We start from the raw sequence: 19021 nt of genomic DNA on the forward strand, positions 1-19021 counted from the left end.
TGCCACTTGTAAAAGCTAAACCAGAAACCAGATATGCTACAAGAGGAAGGTAAAAAAAGAGTTGACTCATCTCTGAAGTTCACACATTATTCTTTCCAGCACTAACTCTTGCTGTTAGCACTGCCTTCTATATAGCCACTATGGAAAATGCCACTGACATCAACAATCAACAAACCCGAAAGGTTTATTGCTAAAAATGCCTCCTGTGAGCAAACAATGTAGTTGAGCTGCAGACACTTCTGTCATTCTAATCCAACTAATAAAACATTAATGAAAATAACCAGAAAGATTTTAAGATTTTTATTGACTCACTGTAAAACTCTTTTGGAAGAGACAAAAAAATTTTAACATTGTGAACACTGACTTGCATATTTTAAAGGAACTACAAACCAAAGCAAACATACAACATACTGTATTTTTGGTAAATAAAAATTAAACATTACATATTTACAAATCTACAACCATTCATTTAAAAGTGCTGCTTGCAGACTAACAAAGTACCATTTTTAAATTGCGGTGAGATACTATCCAGAAATACCCTTCTCTATTATTACTACTTGCCTCTCCCATTTTGCATATGAAGTTTTCATATGCAGGAATTGCCTCTTCCTTGGAGTACACATTGCTTAACTGGTCAGTGGAAGTCTAATCCAGCAGGCTGTAAGTGTGCCAACAGCAAACTGCCTCAAAATGGGAACTAGCAGTGTCAGAGGAACAGCACCATTTCTATTCACATTTCACTATTTCATCTCCAATACTTATTCCAGTGGAACCATAAGTAAAGCAAAATATATATTGCACTGCAAATGTAAAACCTTTGTCTAAGGTTCTGACAGAAGCATTATTTTGTACACAAAAAGAGGAAATTCAGTTCATACAAAATTTTAAATTGAAAATATGTCTCAAATATTTATCCATCTTTGCTGTATTGGAAAATATACTCAATTTTCTAATAAAGGACAGTGAGATTTGTAAACTGTTTCAACGTTGAACTGTATGAGGCTTAAAAATTATCCACCCGTGGCCTACATTTTCAACATCATCGTGATATGAGTGAGGATAACTTCCCACTTTAAAGTATACTACTACTCCAACTACACCATCTTATAATGTTTCTACAGTGGACTGACTTGCAACAGACTTTATAAAGCAATTCATTCAGTATAATGATTTCACTTGATGGAATACTATATGATACGCTAATTTAAAAGCACATCCAAATACAGCAATGCTTTGGGAGCACCGCTCTGAGGATGCGAGATTGTTTTAATGATGCATATACAAATCCTTTTCATGATACAGTATATACTCTTCTGATAATACTGACAGGACTGCTGATATCTGAATGAAGTGGCAAATCGTTTGGCTTTATAAATGTTAGACTGTTGGAAATACTTACAACTAAGCTGGGACTAGAACGGAGGACGTGGGCCAAATTACAAGTGTTGCATCTATCCCTGCGCAGGCGCACGCAGTTGCAGCGTAACGTCCTGTTACGTGAGAGGCTGTTAGAGACAAGGCTCAGCTGCTCCTGCCAGACTGAAATAGAAAGTGTGAAGCTTGCTTCATAGCTCAGTACCTCTAACACAACACAGCAGCTCTGGAAAAAGCTCTTGCCTTCCTTCATGGCTTGAAGGTCCTATAAAACAGTGGCTGCCCCAAGTGGTGAATATGTGGGAAACAGAACTGCAAAAAGCTTGGAGCACTACACTGTACACATCACAAATATGTATGAATCTATATACACTACTTTTACTTGGTAAATACAGTGTAGATACTGTACAGAGCAGAGCATACATGCACACTAACAGGTACTTATGATGAATGTTATAAAATAATCTGGTATTTTTCACAATAGTTAAGAACAGCGAAGCGGGTACACGTTCACCCTACGCTGACAGAGTTTACAATGCATCTGGGTGAAGAAGTAGCAATGGTTCATGAATGAAGAATATTTTACAAGTGTAACAGCATGAATGAGAGCTTCAGAAACTGTTAAAATAAATTAAACACGAAAAACGTTGCTAAGTGTAACATTGCTAGCTCCACATCAGGGTGGGGGAAGCTTCAAAACCCAAAAACCTCAGCTACATAGTTAGCAGCAGGATAGAGAAGAGGAATTACCCAGTGGCAGTTGTATCCAGCAAGATTGCATTTACATCAAGACGCATCTTGCGATTAGCATCAGCATATACCTGCAGCTCTAAAAACTTTAAGTCCTTTATCCTTAGGACAGCATCGTATTACTGTTTTACAGTGGTCTGGGAAGAGGTTACATAGAGCAGTACAGTAGCACTACTCATTTAAGCCTCTAAGAGGCTCACTGTTTCATTTAATAGAGTAAACGTGAGCTTTAAGGTTCATCTCCTTTCTAGCTAGCTAAATATTGCTGTTTTACTACACTTGCAAATGAAAGATTTTTAAGAAATTCCTGCTGGGAAGCATTCAGATAAAACAATCTAATGGGACAAGTGAATATTTAGAAATGTTACAAAAGGAACAACAAATTAGAATCGGGGAACTGTGAAGACTAAAGAAAGCCTTGCTTAATTTGTTTAGGGCATTTTATACAATTCAGTGGCTCTCTTCCCACCTCCATATAGGACTTCTGATATTTTCACTGTTGCCTGCTTTCCAGCGTGGAGCTGCTATGTGACTAAGAGTACAATGTTCTTTGAACATTCTCAAACAAGAAAATGTAATTCAAAAGCCATGAATCCACCACAAGGACTGACATTGTGTTGTTCTTCATAGAGAAAAGAAAAAATTGTTTCGCTGTGAAACTAAGACCAGACATTCAAATTACATTTTACTATTCACAATATGCCTCAGTAATTTACACTCCCTACATATTCCCTGTAGCAAGGTTGCTTTACCTACTTTAGAAGAGTTAAAAGCTTTGGATTAGCATTACGTGCTCACCATATTTAGTGTGTTTCAAACACATCCACCAAGACACTGATCACTGCATTTTTATGAAGAACTTGAATGCTGTCACTTGTTTTGTATAACATCTGTAATGAGGTCACATTAACAAATATCAACTGCTGAGATGCACTGACGACATAAAATCATCTGTAGGACTCCTCAATATGCTACAGACTCTCTCTAAGGAGCAGGGAGTGAGGGAAACGGGAGAGGAAAAGATTCCTACAGAGTGTTTTACAGAGATATATCAGTGTTAGTAGAGCTTTTCACCATACCTTCCTGCTGATTGCTGTGGTAATACATTTTCCACGTGTGCATGAGAGAAATCCTGTATCTAGCGTACTGTCTAGGTGGAGGTTTACATTTTCTACTCTGCTTTAAAAAGAAATCACTCTTCAAAAGTAACTGGACAAGTTACTATAAATAGCAGTGTCCTGCAAAACAAATAAGCAGTGTATTGCTTATGCAGCAAGTCCATTTAAAACTCACTCCAGTAATTTAAAAAAAAATAAAAAAATATCAACTTACTATAAACAATTTAAAATATGTATAATACAGCTTTGTATGCTCTTCATAACATCATGAATATTCTATGTAAACAATAGATTTTGAAGAATTTACTTCGCTCACGTTAGTTTCAGTGCATTGCTCCTGTCCACCTGTTATATATATACACACATTTTAATAAGGGAAATGTAGTATGTTGTCCTAAGTTAGAAAACTGATTTTGTTTAGAATCTTCCTTTCTATACACTGATTTGCATAAAGGGCTAGGGACAAGGAAATAACATTTGGCCCGTTTCTCACTCTGTCCATTGCCACAACTGCAGATAGGCCCCATTTTTCCAAGGCCTTCTGCCATGGTACATTCGTACATACATTCTCAAACACTGAAGACTGAGATGTTCCTTCTGACTGAAGTGGTTATTTTACACAGGTATACGTCATAGCTTTTCATCTAGGTATATTTAAAGATATGGTTCTCCGAAGATCTTTCTGCATTCCATCACTCCAGTACTTGGTGGTCTATCACAATTATGAGTATTCTTCACTTGATTAGCTGTCAGACGATCATAGGCCATTTTATACTCTCTGTCAAAAGCATCTGCAGAAACAGAAGAACAATCCCTACATATTTTGCTTGGAGCCACAATGCAAATATAATGACAATATGTTTATCAGCAGTAAATAACAATAAAAAGGACTTAGTATTTACTACAGAATGACACACATCTAAAACTATGTTTTCTGAAATTGAGAAGTACATACATACACTGGTTCATACATCATCTGTGCTTATATCAGTAATTAATATAACTTACCTATATCGATGTTATCTCTTCCCAAGGCAACAAGAGAAAGAAACAGTATTTCTCTATACAGGCTCCTGAAATTGTGAAAAAGTTGATTTATATGCTAGTCACTCTTAAAAAAAAACTATACTAAGAATAGATTGAATCATTTAAAGATAAGAATAAGCACCTTGAACATTGCTCCCTATTATCACCTCCAAAATGTTGTTAGCTTTAACCTTTGGAGAATGCTGTGGACTCCCCAGATATGGACATCACTTGGGTCAGTCCTTGATAGAACTTCCACCAGAGGAGGGGATGTTGTAATAGGCCCCAGAATGACGCACTTAGGCACTCAACATACCAGTGGTTCAACCAAAAGAGCACCAGCTTAAGAAGAAAGTATTCATCTTCCCCTGCTTCTCAATCCTCATTAGGCTTTCCTCTCAAGAGGAAAGCACCGCAATGTTATCGTAAGCCTTTATTTTACGTTTTTTTTCCTGGATTAATAAAAGAATGAAGCAATGTGATTACATCACACACTTCTCTCCCCATGGCCCACAGGTAGCTTATCCTTGGCCAAATTCCACCAAATGTCACAGACAGGTAAGGAATCTACTTTTTCATGATAACAGAAATGCAAAAAAGCATACAACCAAATAAACAAAGGACATGGAGGTACTGGAGCAGGTCCAGAGAAGGGCAACAAGGCTAGTGAAGGGCTTGGAAAAATCAGCTCTATGAGGAGAGGCTGAGGGAGCTGGGGCTGTTTAGTCTGGGGAAGAGGAGGCTGAGGGGAGACCTTATTACTCTCTTCCAGTACCTGAAAAGGTGTTTACAGTGAGAGAGTGGTAGGTCTTTTCTCACTGGTGACAGGTGACAAGACGAGGGGAAACGGCCTCAAGTTGCGCCAAGGCAAGTTTAGGTTGGATGTTAGGAAACACTTCTTTACAGAAAGGGTGACTAAGCACTGGAATAGGCTCCCCAGGGAGGTGGTTGAGTCACCATCCCTGTATGTGTTTAAGAGCTGTTTGGATGTGGTGCTCAGAGATACGATTTAGCGGAGGTTTGTTAGAGTTAGGGTACTATGGTTAGGCTGCGGTTGGACTTGATGATTTTTGAGGTCCTTTCCAACCTGAGTAATTCTATGATTCCATGAGACACCTTGTAAAAACTCCAGCCATTGAAAAGACTGCAATATCTTACTATAAATAAAGATCAGTAAATCCAGGCAAGAAATACAAATTCACAGAGAAATAATTTTCACTAATTCTACTGCTAACAGAGAAAAGCTTCCTAAAAAAATTACAAGACTTAACCTATCCTCTCAGTTCCCCTTCTTTTTGCAACTGAGAACTTAAACACCCTCCACCCCCACTAAACGCATCCTTGGAGTAAGTGGAGGTGGTATTTGTTTTCTTTTTTTTTTTTTTTTTAATTATAACTAATATAATCTGTAAGTATATAATATTTAGTGGCAAAATACTCATACACACTTTCAATTTCATCTACCACCATTCAGATGTAAGAGAAGCGGCTGTAGAGCAGAGAAGAAAAACTGAGAAGTATTTACCAGACTGAGTGATAAACTTGAGAATACTACTGGAAAACTGAATTTTTTCTTTAAAAGAAAAAAACCCAAAACCACTGAAAATACCAATTGCATTAGCCTCACTGCTGTCCCAGCTTGCTCCAGAAGAGCATGTTTGAACTCTTACCTCTGTCTTTTAATATGTGGCCATTTGTTCAGTCTTTCCAATATTTGGCTCATTGGTCCATACACATCATTCATCTTAATACTCTTCACCATACTTCTCAAGAGTTCTTGATTAAAAGAGTCATCATCTTTTTGCAACAAATGGACCATTGGATACTTCTGGGCTGAAAAACATTAGAAACACTGTAAGAATAAACATATGATCTGTGTGGCAAGTAGAAAGGTGTTTAAAAAATGGTGGGATGCTAAAGAACTGTGAAAACATTGGCATATATGTACTGAAGAACAACAAACATTTAAACAAAACAGCAAAATAAAAAAAGCATATCAAAGAAAACTCAATAGCTGTAATGGGTCATGAAGCATATTTCCAGGCACATGATCTAACAATGGCAACAAAATTCTTTGTAAGCAACTCCAAAAATAATAATAAAAAAATAATGGATGAACTGTCAATGTAAGTTCAGTGCATCACTGAAATACATTCCCTTTATTCTTCCCCTCCCAATGAAGAAAAAGCCACTTCAAATATAATGGTCAATGATCTGAAACAGATATGCAGCAGAACTGAACTTGTTTAAGCAGTTTACTGCTAAATACACAACCAGCATCCCTCCCAAAACATGTCACAAACTCAAAATAGTAACACCGAACTTAACACTCACTCTCAAACAAAAGAGTGCGATTTTGACCTGCAAGACAAAAAGCAGTATCATCAAAAATCAGTCATGTATCCTGTATGAACTATCCAGAAAATTTTTTTCAAGACATTCTTCAGTTGCGCAAAATGAAAATTGATCTAAAAAACACAATTAAACAACCAAAATACACACTAAAGAAAAGCAAACAAGAAAGACTCCCACAAGAAACAATGCTTACTCTGAGCATTCCACAGAATATACAGAGGCTGCCTTGGATCCTGATGCAATTTCATGTTATCCCACAGCATCTGAATAAGAACATATTTACTGTCCTCTGACATACAGTTTCGGGGAATCTGAGCAGGAAAATATATATTATGAAGATATTTCGTTAGAAAACAATGACAGAAGACTTTCATATTTAAAATATTTCCAAATCTACAAGCTTTTTTTTTTTTTTAATTAAAACTGCTGTAAAATCAGGTTTTTCCACAGGAAAAGCCACAACTAAACAGAACGTCAGTGACATACAAGTATTCTGTGCATCCTCCTACACTCCTCAAATCATAATCTCTTTCTTCTCCTACTGCTTGACTTGCCACAAAACTGACATAAAATCCACCAGAAACTCATCTTTTTTGTAACCAAAGATCGCAAACCACAGTGTGGCTGGTAAGAACTGAACACTTAACCCCACGTAAGTACTGCTGAGTGCAGGTTTTGTAGTTATGCATATCTTCCCTCAGCTAACACACTCTTTACCAATATTGGATTGGGCCCAGTACACTGTAAGGCACATTCCTGAGAAGTATTTCAATAACTAATGATTTCCTATGTGGGAAAGCAAACATTCCTCACAAGTCAATAGTTTCTGATTCCATACCTTTGAATTTTTATTACAGTGCTCAGAAGACAGTATTAATCCTGGTAAGTTGCTAGGCAAGTCCAAGCGCCTGAAGTACCATACCAAATTCCAGAATACAATAGGATGATGATCTACAAAGTCTGCTACTGTTATTGCATGATCTCCTTCATTTTCAAGTAAACTCTCAAGCTCTTTCCATACTACTAGTGGACTGAGGTAAGGAACCGTTATAGGATCAGGACTCGGTAAGCGCCAGTCTAGGCCCAAGGGATCCTACGGTAAGAAAAGAAAAATGCCTTTAATTGGAATGTAACCATCTCTACAGTATCTGAAAAATGCTTTTGTTTTCTAAGAGTTAAAAATCTTAGCTTAAGATAATAAAACCTACTATTTCTGGTAACTTAGGATTGTTAATTCTGTTTTCTTAATTAATACTTGTACATTTTTGGAATCTATTGCACACTTGAAACAATGACATTTAAGGTAGAAAAATTACACACTGTTGGTCCTTGCAAAGTAGCAGGCAGGCTACCAGTAGGAATGATATGGTTGATCTTCTGGCTTTCCTTCTCATCTTCTTCCAATGGACCAAAAGTACTGATACTCCTTGCTACAGGGTGACTTGTACATTCTGATCCAGAAGTATTTTGTCTTCTTCCTGAGGGGATCTGGATACTTCTGGCACAAGTATTGTCACTCTGCTTAGAATTGCTAGAGGAAAAAAAAACAGGTACTGAAACAAGCAGAAAAACTAGGAAGCCCATACAACAGAGCTGAGTACATAATGAACCTCACACCGCAAATTCTACCCTGTCAGCCGCTGTACCCACCCATGCTACAAAGAAAGTTTTACTCTCTTTTGCACTGCTAATAGACACAAATATTCTAAAAGAGTTCACAAAATAGGCAGAATTACAGATGTCTGAATGAATTTTTATATCACGGATGAAACCGAACACCAAGCTGAACCAAAAAGAACCCAAGTAATTTCTACATAAATAGACAAAGAACACGTGGGTTTACCTATCTGAATGTATATCCTCTTGAACAGACATTAGAGATGTAGTAAGACCAGCAGTAGCTGCAGTATTACAGGACTTTCCATTTGGATTTGAATAAAGTGATGGAAACTGCATGTTTTCTGTCGATGGACTGGACTTCAGAAAATAGCTGCAGGGAGAGAAAACACATTATCTAAAAAAGCCAAAAACAAACAAAAACCCCAAGAAACACAAATGCTGATTTCAAAAGTGATCATTCAAAACTGAGAAAATTCAAACATTATTACCGTCCAGGTCGTCGAAGATCTCTGATTTCTATGCTTAAAAAAGGCAGAAATAAATTGCCACAGAAAGGACACGTGGTATTGAGATTTGAATCATCTGCTGTCCAACCCGCCATGATTTCCTCATCATGAACCAAACAGTCACAAGTTCGGCACCGTGAACAGCTTGAGATAAGGACCTGCATACAGCAGATAAAGTCAGTCTGGAGAACGTGGAATTCTGTTTCAAAGCACTTAAAACAGAATTATTTCCCAAATTTTTGCCCTTGGATAAATACCGCTTGTTACTCACACACAAGCTACAGATTTCCTTGCTTTAGGTTGGAACAGTTGGGTTTAAGAGTATGTATTTCAGAACAATTATTAACTAAAATCCAAGCTGTAACAGCTGGAAGTTGATATGGCAAATGACTGGAATTAAAGCTGAAAAAAGTATTACATGCAGAAATAAATTTAGACTGATTGGTTCAACTGTAACAAATAGACTGGGATTTGGAACTATATTCATTAAATAAATATTGTTATTAACTAAGCAGGTCAGTTGGCTCTTTTATAGCTTCCCAGAATAATTCAGACTGGGTACTAATTTAGTCAATATTTTTATTCACAATAATGTGTTATTTGTAATCTGCTTGCAAACATAAGGGTACAGCAATATTTATGCAGCTACACAAAGTATTCTTATAATACACTTCCCTGTAGTGACTGCCAGCATATAGAAAAAAGAAAATTGAAAGTGACTGGTCATTAATCCACATCCACTGAAATGAAAAGCAAACAAATTTGTAATAGTAAAAAGTGAAATTATCTTTCTCAAATCTCCAGTAAGAAATAGCTGGTTATCTACTCTGTATTTCTAAAAGCACAGAGCTATTTATGGCTTGTTATTTTTGACTTTTTACATATAGCTGTGCAAGGGATTTACACGCCTAGGCCTTAATGGGATCCAGTTCTCAAACTCTTGAGAATTGAAATCTGCTCTGTTACAGAAATACTTATCTTTCAGTGAGGAATAGTTTTCAGATTTGAACTTTAACAGAGATTTAGATAGCATTTATATTTGAAGACATATGCCTTTATTGTACTGATAAATCCTCCCATACCTCCATAGCGTAGTTCTGAAACACACTGGTACTACTGGTACTACAAGAAGATATCAACTCAGATTTGTCAGGTAAAGGAAACTTGGAAAGAGAACCTAGTAAAAAAAAAAACAAAAACACACACCACGTATTAATTACCCAGAATACGCAATTTTAGTGAACTGTCAAACAATACTGCAGTTCTAAAACATGCAATGGAAGAAGCAGTAAATCAGATATGGAGAGAGAAAAACGCAAAGCTGGAGCATAAGGCTGCCATCTGCCCAGCACCAACACCAGTGAAAATGCGAACTACCAACAGAGGATTTCCACACGCTCAGTTTCCTTTTACAGTTGGTAGCTTGGCAACAAGGTTTACAGATTAAGTAATTCATATCCACCCTTTCTGTCTGGATAGAAAAATAAAGAACGGCAAGAGGTACTGCTTGTGATTGCACATCTCCCTGAGCCTCCTCTTCGCCTCACTAAATGAGACAGGCTCCCCTCTACCCCAGGATGTTCCTAAATCCTGTCTATCATGGCAACCTCTGCTGCTCCTCTCTAGTTTCTTTGTATGACATACAGTAGGGAGCTAAATCTGGACACGCCGTTCTAGGAAATAAGTAGAGGAATTTAAGCAGACAGACCTTCTTTTCATTTTGATTATGCTTAAAACTACTTTAAAGAGACATTACTACAGAAATGGATGTAAGTTTACCAATACTACATTGCAGATTAAAAAAAACCCCTACATTTGAAGTCTCTCTAATGATCAGCCTCGATGACTTCCAGAAAATGTGATGATTACAGGAACAGTGAAGGGCCTGAAAGATCTAATTTGCACAGCTGCAGCACCAAGAAACTTACTCAGGGCCAGGATGTCACTCTGCAAGTTATTCCATAGGAAACACCCCAGACAAGGCTCCACAGTAAAAGCATCTACAGCTATGGACATGCATACATGAGTAAGAGTTCACAAGTTGAAAGAGGAAAAGTACACTTTTCCCACATAAAAGATTAATGTATAAGATGATAACTAACTACAAATTATGAAAGAAAAGCTTCTAAAACTGGAATATGTTCAGATCAACAAATGCAATGCAAAGAGCTGTCTCTTACCGCACTGGTCAAACTGCTTTGATGAGCCATCATGAGAAGCTGAGCTTTCCAGGCTTGTCCTGCTGAGGCCAATTCCCTTAATTTCTGATGTAGCATTCTCCTGAGGAGAAGTGCTCTCAAAGTCATTGCAGACATCCTCATCAGTTAACGAAGTAGACTCTGAGTCCAGAGCTCCAAGTGACGAAACACTTGCTCGGTCTGAATTTTGGTCCTGAGACAAGAAAACAAATTCCACTGAGAAAAGGAAAGGCAAACAAAAGTATTTCTGAAAATAAGAGTCAACTTTATTTGTGTAGAAGTTCAAGGTGTGAATTTACCTCCTTAGAAAGTCATTCAGTTCAGATCTGTATTCAGAACCAACGTGAAACAAGGTGCTACATGAGGAGTCTTTTGTAAAGATTCTTCTAACAGTAAGACCTAATTGAAAACTTGAACATCTTAATCCTACAATGTTTTCTTATTCTTGTTATAAAAGTTACTAGCAGATGCAGTAACTTTTATGTTATGTGAGACATCATAGACAATTTAATTATTCTCAGATTTGTTTTAACCACATCAAGAAAACACAGTAGTAACACCAATAACAAATTGCATCTGTTTTCATTCCCAAAAAATCAAGGAATGAAATTATTTTTGGTTTGAGTTGGTAGCAGCAGAGATTATCCCAACCAAATGACGAGTGCAAAATTAGCCTTCAGCCACCTCAGTAATTACTTAAAGAAAAAAAAGAATTAAAATCCACTGATGCTTTCTATAGAATAACTGTTTGATTCAGGACCATAAAATTAGGGCACTGGCAATTTAAACATGATTAAAACAACTTTTTACCAGGGTGTATGTCATTCAAATGGTGGATTCACCACATAGGATTCTGGGATTAAAGATCTACAAAAGTTTTTCATTTATTTAAATGAATTGCATTTTCTATTCTCCACAAAACCTAAAACAAGGAGTAATGACAAAAATTTACCTTTGAGGATGCAGCATACATTGCAAATTTTGAGTACCACTTGCTAGCCTTCTCTGCAACCCCTTTTCCAGCAGAAAACATGCTACTTTTTAGAACATCAAACTTCGGTGTTAACAGCGTATCCAAGTTGAAGGATGGGGAAGACACAAGTGGTAGGGCACCAGTTCCCTCCTGCTCCTTCGCGGGACTGTGTGGGGAATAGGCTGGCGAGGACCAAAGCCTGTCTCTTGATCTCTCTTCAGCTTTTGAGTGATAACTCTTGGATTTGATAAGACTGGATGGCCTTGGGGAGTTTGGGGGAAGGCTGGACCTCCTACAAGCTTGGATTACTGTTGGGCTCTTTTTATTAACATTTCTGTCATCAAAGGGTTTTTGCAACTCAATGCTTGGGGCACGACTTGACAAAGGGCTGCTCATGTTGTTCATATACATGACTATTTCTTCAGCTAAGTCTCGCCGTGCAGATGGAGTTGAAGCACTTCTATCATCATCCTCTTCTTCATCTTCTTTCTGCTGCTCTGTCTCAGCAACCAGCAGGGACAGTGGATCAAATCCTGTTTCAACATCTGTCTTTTCAACTGGCTTCACTGGAAAGCTGCTCTTTCTTTGCAGTCTTCTAGATTTTTCACTGGAAGTCTTCACTGTTGTAGATGTTTCAGGCTCAGCATCTAAGTCTTCCAGATCAAAGATAACTGGAGACTCTGTTTTATCTGTAAAACTGCAGTCAAAAGCTGCATCTTCATCACTAGATTCTTTCTCCAGACTTTCTCTCTTAGATCCTAAAGAAGAAGATCTGATATTAAGAGTTTTTGGCCTTATGCTTTTCTGTAATGCACTGGATAGGATTTTGGCATCAGCTCCTAGTTTTTCAACCATTTCTCCAGGGTTTGCTTCCTGATTTATTCTATTGATCATGAGTCCCACTAAGCCATCTCCACTCAGGTTACGGTTCCTGCTCTCCCATGGAATCTCCCTTACATCAGGTTCTGCTGCACTTTTATGTCTCCTTCTTAGGGATTTACTTTTTATAACTTCTGCTTCATTGGCATCATCAAAAGATGACGTAAACAGCAATCCTACAGAGCTCTCTGGAAAACAGATGAACAAAGTACATTATTTTCTTCTATACAAGAAAGCTAAACATTACTGAAGAATGCAAGTTCGCTTCATTTTTCAAACAGATCACGATACTAAGAGATGGAATTCACTGTGAATTGTGGTGGTGATTGAAAAGCAGAGTTCACCAGGGTTATGACTTTTAAAATACGTTGTTAAAAAAAATCATCTCAGTATTGCTTTTCCATCAAAGGGAAAGATGACAAAACACATTTAAAGGGAGACAAATAATACAGCTCAAGCATACTTAGAGAGGCACCGTCAACAAAAGTCTCAGATATATTTAAGCTCCTTTTCTGGAGAAGTACACTGTTATTAAGAGGTCTGAAAGCTACTAACAGCACAGGTATGTAACAAACAGCAAAATTGAAACACTTTCTGACCTGATGCATTAGAGAGAGAGCCAACAACAGGAATTGCTGTCAGAAAAATCCATTGTTTTGCCAGGACAAAAAGACTCTGTTTATATGACAACTACAGTATTTCAAGTCCAAATGACAGTATTATCATATTTGACACTACTAGAGACTTTAAAAGCTTCTTTCAGCTATACTGCGCAGAAACATCTTCTGCATTCTGAAGTAATTTAATAGTTAATAGAGGTTGTAAGAAAAAAAGCAGTAAAATAAACGAACAGCAGACTCCTATTTTTGTAAACAGATGTTAGCTGAAGAAAAAAGGGCAAAGAAGAAAAAGAAATCTGGAAATGCAGACTACTCAGGTATCTCCTTGAAAAAGCACATGCAGACTCTAACCTAAACTCACTCCCATGAACTGTACCAGCCACTGCCATTGCACCAATAAAGAACTGAAAGTTATGTGGACAAAAAAGTTCAGAGATGCCATATACAAGTCTTGTTAAAAATGAATACATAGAAACAAGCCTATAAAAGAATCAAAATTTCTTTTCCACTTACCAGTGCTAGCTTCTGCCACTGTGTTGTCAATGGTACCATTGAGCCGCACTATGCTAGAAGTGCCTTTGTCATTATTAGAGTTATGATAATTGAGTTTAGGTAGGCAGTCACCACTCCCTTTTGCACTTTCCACTTCAGACACTGTGCGTAGAAAAGAACAGATCTTTCAAATCAGAGCAACTTAATTTAAAACTCAAGTTTCCAATACCTATTAGACACTTTACGGAAGATTAAATGGCAGCTTGTTGTATATATATCCCATAATACATACACTGATATCTACCTGGGCAGAGACAAATAATTTAGACATGATCTCACAGATCTGCCATTCACTTCTTAAGTGATTTAGAAAGAAAACAGACTGGTAAAAGAGGCTTTCCTGTAGATTATGCCTACATGCCTACCAAGCAATTTTAATTTTTTGAAACAAAAACATTATGTTGTAATTATCATTAGGCTCTTCTATTACCATTATCACTTATTGAAATTGAGAAGAGAAAATAATAACTTTAGAAGTAAAACCAACAGACATCCAGAAAATTACATTTAGATAAAAGAACTTCAGGCATAGGCATAAATCAGCATTTTCGAATACATTCAATGTAAAACAATCAGCTGCTCCGCTTAGCTTGGTTGAAATCCCCATTTATCCACTGTGAACTAGATATCTTATTCATAAGATACGTACAAGAACTGGAATCACTCTCTCTCTTGTCCTCTTTTTGTTCTTGTATATCTTGAAGACAGGTTTTCCCTTGCCTGGTTTCATCTTTGAATGACGTGTTGCTGCCCAAGTCTGAAAGTCCTCCTGTCATAACAAGACAACGCCAGAATAAAGACGATTATGTTATTAAAAAGCTTGACATTGTTAAACAGAATAAATTGAATATCCAAAGTAATTCAAAGGTCTTTTATCAAGTACATTCCAATTAACAGTGAACATTTTAGCACCAAAAAAAGAAAAGCGATTGAATTACTTTTACTGTATAAACATTGAAATGATGTTCTATGCAATGAAATTAAAGGGGTAATTTGCAACATTACTTTGAAGTTCTGTACTAAAGCACTGCTCAGCATTAATTCTATCGCCTTATTTCTTCACTTAAATGTCACATCCTTTCAAAAAACTGAGAGAAATCTAAGCGTGGTTTCATTTTAGAGTACAATGCTTTTTCAAAATTAATGCACGTAGTTCTCATAGTTTTATTCTAGCAAGTGAAGAAAAATAATAAACTGCAGAAGGAACCACAACTATACTTACAAAGTAAGGTCAAAATAAAAATATCCAACACCACCCATGAAATCCTCTGCAAAAATTCAAGTAACTAACTGCAAGCTCCTAGGCAACACTGACCCAAGCATTACTAATAATCTGACCGAATGTCTTCACAAATGAAATCTATTTCACACTATCATGGCAATTCCTCTTCCAGGTTGTCCTAAAACATGAGCACCAAAATAAAGCAAATGAACAAAGATGGGAAGAATGTTTCTGAAATGTGATTTTCCTACCAGTGAGGATATAAAAGAGAAGTGTGAGAATACTGTACCAGGAAGAGCTGTATGTGATGAACTTGTCGGCAGTTTTTTCAATGCTCTTTTGAACTGTGCAATTCCTAAAACAACGTTTCTTATCTTCATCCATAGGAAATAACCACCTCGATTGCTTGAAGGCCACGTACTCTCTAAAACTGCCTATTTTGGAAATATCCAAGTGAAATATAATCATCTTAAGGAAGAGTCAATTGTGAATCATTGACTTCACTTCAAACTAGGTTATGTCAGCAGTTATGAAGTAGACTTCTAAACCCAAACAGGCAAAATTAGCAATTATTCTGTCTTTAATTTCTTCTAGTTACGAGAAAAGCATCTCAACTGAAGATTGTTTGCTTCTATTTGTCTGGATTTGTCTGGATAAAAAAGCATTCCTCCCTCCCTCCCTCCTTCAAAAATGCTTACCTTATTATAGTAGCCATAAGTAATGGCATTAGGGTCAACACCAGCTTTCTGCATTTCAAAAAGCACTCTCACGGCTAACACTGGCTGACCATACTGTCCACACAGCTGCATGAGAACTCGGTAGCAAACCTGAAAATACACATATTTAGTATTATATTTCTATAGTCAAAACCATACTCCATTCATTAAAACTGGGGGCTATTTCTGAAATGGTGATGTTGACTTATGTTACCTCATCAGGTGGATCTATCTTTTTTGTATGCATTTTTTGCAGAACATCATACGCAGTTCTCAGGGCCCTGACTTTTGAATGGCACACTTTCACATATGCAGGGAGGCAGATAAACCAAAGACCATAGCAGTGACGTAACAAACACCTGGACCACATCTGTGGTATGGATGAGTACTTCTTGGCAATTTTATGTGCAGATTTAATTTCCTGTAAAGAATCGAAACAATTATTTCTGTAATTACAGACATTACACAAGTCTACATGTTAAAACCAAACACTAGTCACCACAATGCTAGCATGAACAACATCTTCAATAAAGCAGAACAGAAAATGAGAGTATGCTGAGGGACAATATTCCCCTCCTAAGCTGCAAGTTTTTTATAAGATATGAGAAGGTTAGAGACTGTCCTGAAGTCCTGGACAGTGAGAAACAAACGAGAAGTGGATGTAGAAGACCATCAGTTCATGCTCATGGAGAGCAGTACAAGGAACAATGAAAGTATAGAAACAGTACAGCAAGTGATCATCTGTGCCCAGGAGCCCTATACAATATGGTGTATGCCAGAACAATAAACACAAGTAAACATACCCAAAAAGTCCCTGCTAGTGCAGCTACCCTATCAGCGAAGAATTATAGAATTATTATGGTTGGAAAGACAACTAAGATCACCTAGTCCAACCATCAACCCATGCCTGTGACCACTGTAGACTATGGCCCTCAGTGCCACATCTACCCTTTTCTTGAACACCTCCAGGGATGGTGACTTCAACACCTCCTGTGCAGCCTGTGCCAATACTTCACTACTCTTTCTGAACAACCAGTTAGGCTGCAGATTCTTCCAGTCAGTCTTGGCAGCCAAGTAAAAAAGAATGAAGGCTGCCACCTGACACTTTCCAAAGTAGCTCATACTGTACAAATACCTGCAAGTACCTGTTTAGTTCTTCTGAACATCGGTGATGGGCTGTTGGGACTACTGGCTTTTGAGGACAGTTTGTTATTTGGTATTGTGAGAAGTCCTTCAGGTCGTTCAAACAATTCTAGTTTTAATACTGGAAACCCATTATAGCTGTAAAAGAAATATCATTTAACTCATGCAAGGCAGTTCCAAAGTAAACATACTATATGATAGCAAAATAAATGAATTATGTGGTTGCACTAGAAGCTACACAGGAAATATTAAATACAGAAATAAAACTTCAAAAGACACTCTTGACAAAGTGGTTTAACTAAACCATCTGCATGATTTCATGAGAGTAAGCACAGAAAAAAAACCAGTCTCAAAATGTTATATCAATGCAAGCAACTAAAATTGCAAACTATGTTTGCTTCAATAGCATTTTCTTTAATTAATGCCAAATGTATTAGTATGGATTCCAGTTAATCCAAAAATCTGTGGCATTGTCCCTAGTGAGCATCATAGGGCAGAGACTGATATTCTTTATATTGATTTTTATTAAACTGAGAAGTTAAATTAGATTAGAAATATTTCTCTGAATAAATGAAGAAAACAATACACAAACTCATTTGAAGTAATTAATAAATTACTAACACCAATTTTCAGTGATTCTCTGAGATGTACTCTTTCAAAACAGTATCCATAGACTGTATCATTATCAGCAGAAGCAGTAGGTGGACAGACTGAGTCCATTAATTTCCATTCTAATTTTCAGAATTGTCAGTAGCTAGGACAATGTAATATGAACATACAGCCAGCTTCATCAGGCATTACAGCTTATGCGCATCACACATGAACAAACACAAAGTCACTGAAACTTCAAAAGAGCTGGCACATAAGGCATTTCACATACATGTTTTTACTCAAGCTAAGTAAAAAGGAACAAGCAAAATCTATATTTCATAACTATTACAAGAATGTCGAAGCTAACAACAAAAAGGAAGTTATGAGATGTTATCAGCTAGTATCCCATTGTGTCCTTAAGTCACCTGTATTGCAGAGGGTGCTCTTCGCCATTTGGCAGATGAGGGATCTCTGGTGGTGTAATGAAAACTGTATGTTCACTCTTGTATGACTCATCCAGCTCTATAAGCCGTGTTTCCCCAGTTTTGTCTGTATCTACCTGGAGAAGTTACATTAAAAGGAGGATTTGTGAGTATTAGGGTATCTTCTGCCATTACAGCTGTGCAATGCAAAGTTGGTATCAGCATCAAAGTCCTGCACTCAAGAAATAAGGATGCCTTGTGAAATTATACTAAGAAAAGTATTACATCTGTCAACTCCAATATCTCCTAAGTGCTGCTTCTGCTAGTGGGATGAGACATATCCCCCCACCTGACACTATCAAAAACGATTTCCTTCCTAGTGTACATAATGTTTTTTATTCCAACACTGACAGCCCAAATGTTCACCCCAAATATCGTCCGAATTTATGTTTACAGTTATTATTTAAGTGGCTAAATGAAAGTCAAATTACAACAAACAGTATTTAAAGGAAATGAATAAGCAGCCAGTGGAACCCCAAGATGAATGTTCTTCATCCCTTAGCAATTTAGCAACAGAAGATACACAGTTAAAAGAAAAAGATCTACAGTTCTCTCTCCACCTTCTCTGGAGAGGTGGAAATATCAAACAGTTTCAGTACAATTTTAAATATTTAAATTTTGATAAACATACAAAGAGGTGCTTCTTAATTACATATTTTACTGCATGAGACAGATGGAAAGTATTAGCAAATCTAATCAGCCAAGTAACAAGAACATATGGCTCATGAAAAGTAGTAATAAATGAATTCTCACTCGGCAATCCTTCTAAAGATGTAAAAATCATAAGTTTCAGCAGTGAAATACAGTAAAGTCAGTAGCTTAAATATATACTGAATTGAAATCATTTGAGTTGATGGAAAAATGAAAACCTGTGAGACAATTAAGTCCACGCCTCT

At 37.0% G+C, this 19021-nt stretch overlaps 1 protein-coding gene across 13 annotated transcripts in view; it reads right to left on the minus strand.

Annotated features, from left to right (window-relative positions):
• Window positions 1-285: 285 nt before the first annotated feature.
• The window catches only part of DENND4A (DENN domain containing 4A), a 47854-nt gene continuing 29118 nt past the window's right edge, over window positions 286-19021 (minus strand). For 12 of the 13 annotated variants that reach the window (XM_015292247.4, XM_015292246.4, XM_046899168.1 and 9 more), the window contains 19 exons: window positions 18069-18202; window positions 17055-17190; window positions 16124-16330; window positions 15892-16020; window positions 15483-15627; window positions 14621-14740; window positions 13933-14073; window positions 11900-12987; window positions 10930-11140; window positions 9832-9926; window positions 8732-8907; window positions 8467-8613; window positions 7944-8154; window positions 7462-7716; window positions 6817-6934; window positions 6603-6629; window positions 5939-6101; window positions 4251-4315; window positions 286-4033 (listed from right to left, as the gene is read on the minus strand). In XM_015292247.4, the coding sequence (XP_015147733.2) occupies window positions 3897-4033; window positions 4251-4315; window positions 5939-6101; window positions 6603-6629; window positions 6817-6934; window positions 7462-7716; window positions 7944-8154; window positions 8467-8613; window positions 8732-8907; window positions 9832-9926; window positions 10930-11140; window positions 11900-12987; window positions 13933-14073; window positions 14621-14740; window positions 15483-15627; window positions 15892-16020; window positions 16124-16330; window positions 17055-17190; window positions 18069-18202 (3705 nt within the window). In that variant the 3' untranslated portion in view covers window positions 286-3896. The remainder of the gene's footprint in view (window positions 4034-4250; window positions 4316-5938; window positions 6102-6602; window positions 6630-6816; window positions 6935-7461; window positions 7717-7943; window positions 8155-8466; window positions 8614-8731; window positions 8908-9831; window positions 9927-10929; window positions 11141-11899; window positions 12988-13932; window positions 14074-14620; window positions 14741-15482; window positions 15628-15891; window positions 16021-16123; window positions 16331-17054; window positions 17191-18068; window positions 18203-19021) is intronic. The other variant, XM_004943897.5, reaches the window with a different exon arrangement.

This window comes from Gallus gallus, chromosome 10, assembly GCF_016699485.2.
Source record: "Gallus gallus isolate bGalGal1 chromosome 10, bGalGal1.mat.broiler.GRCg7b, whole genome shotgun sequence".
NCBI classification, from domain to species: Eukaryota; Metazoa; Chordata; class Aves; order Galliformes; family Phasianidae; genus Gallus; species Gallus gallus.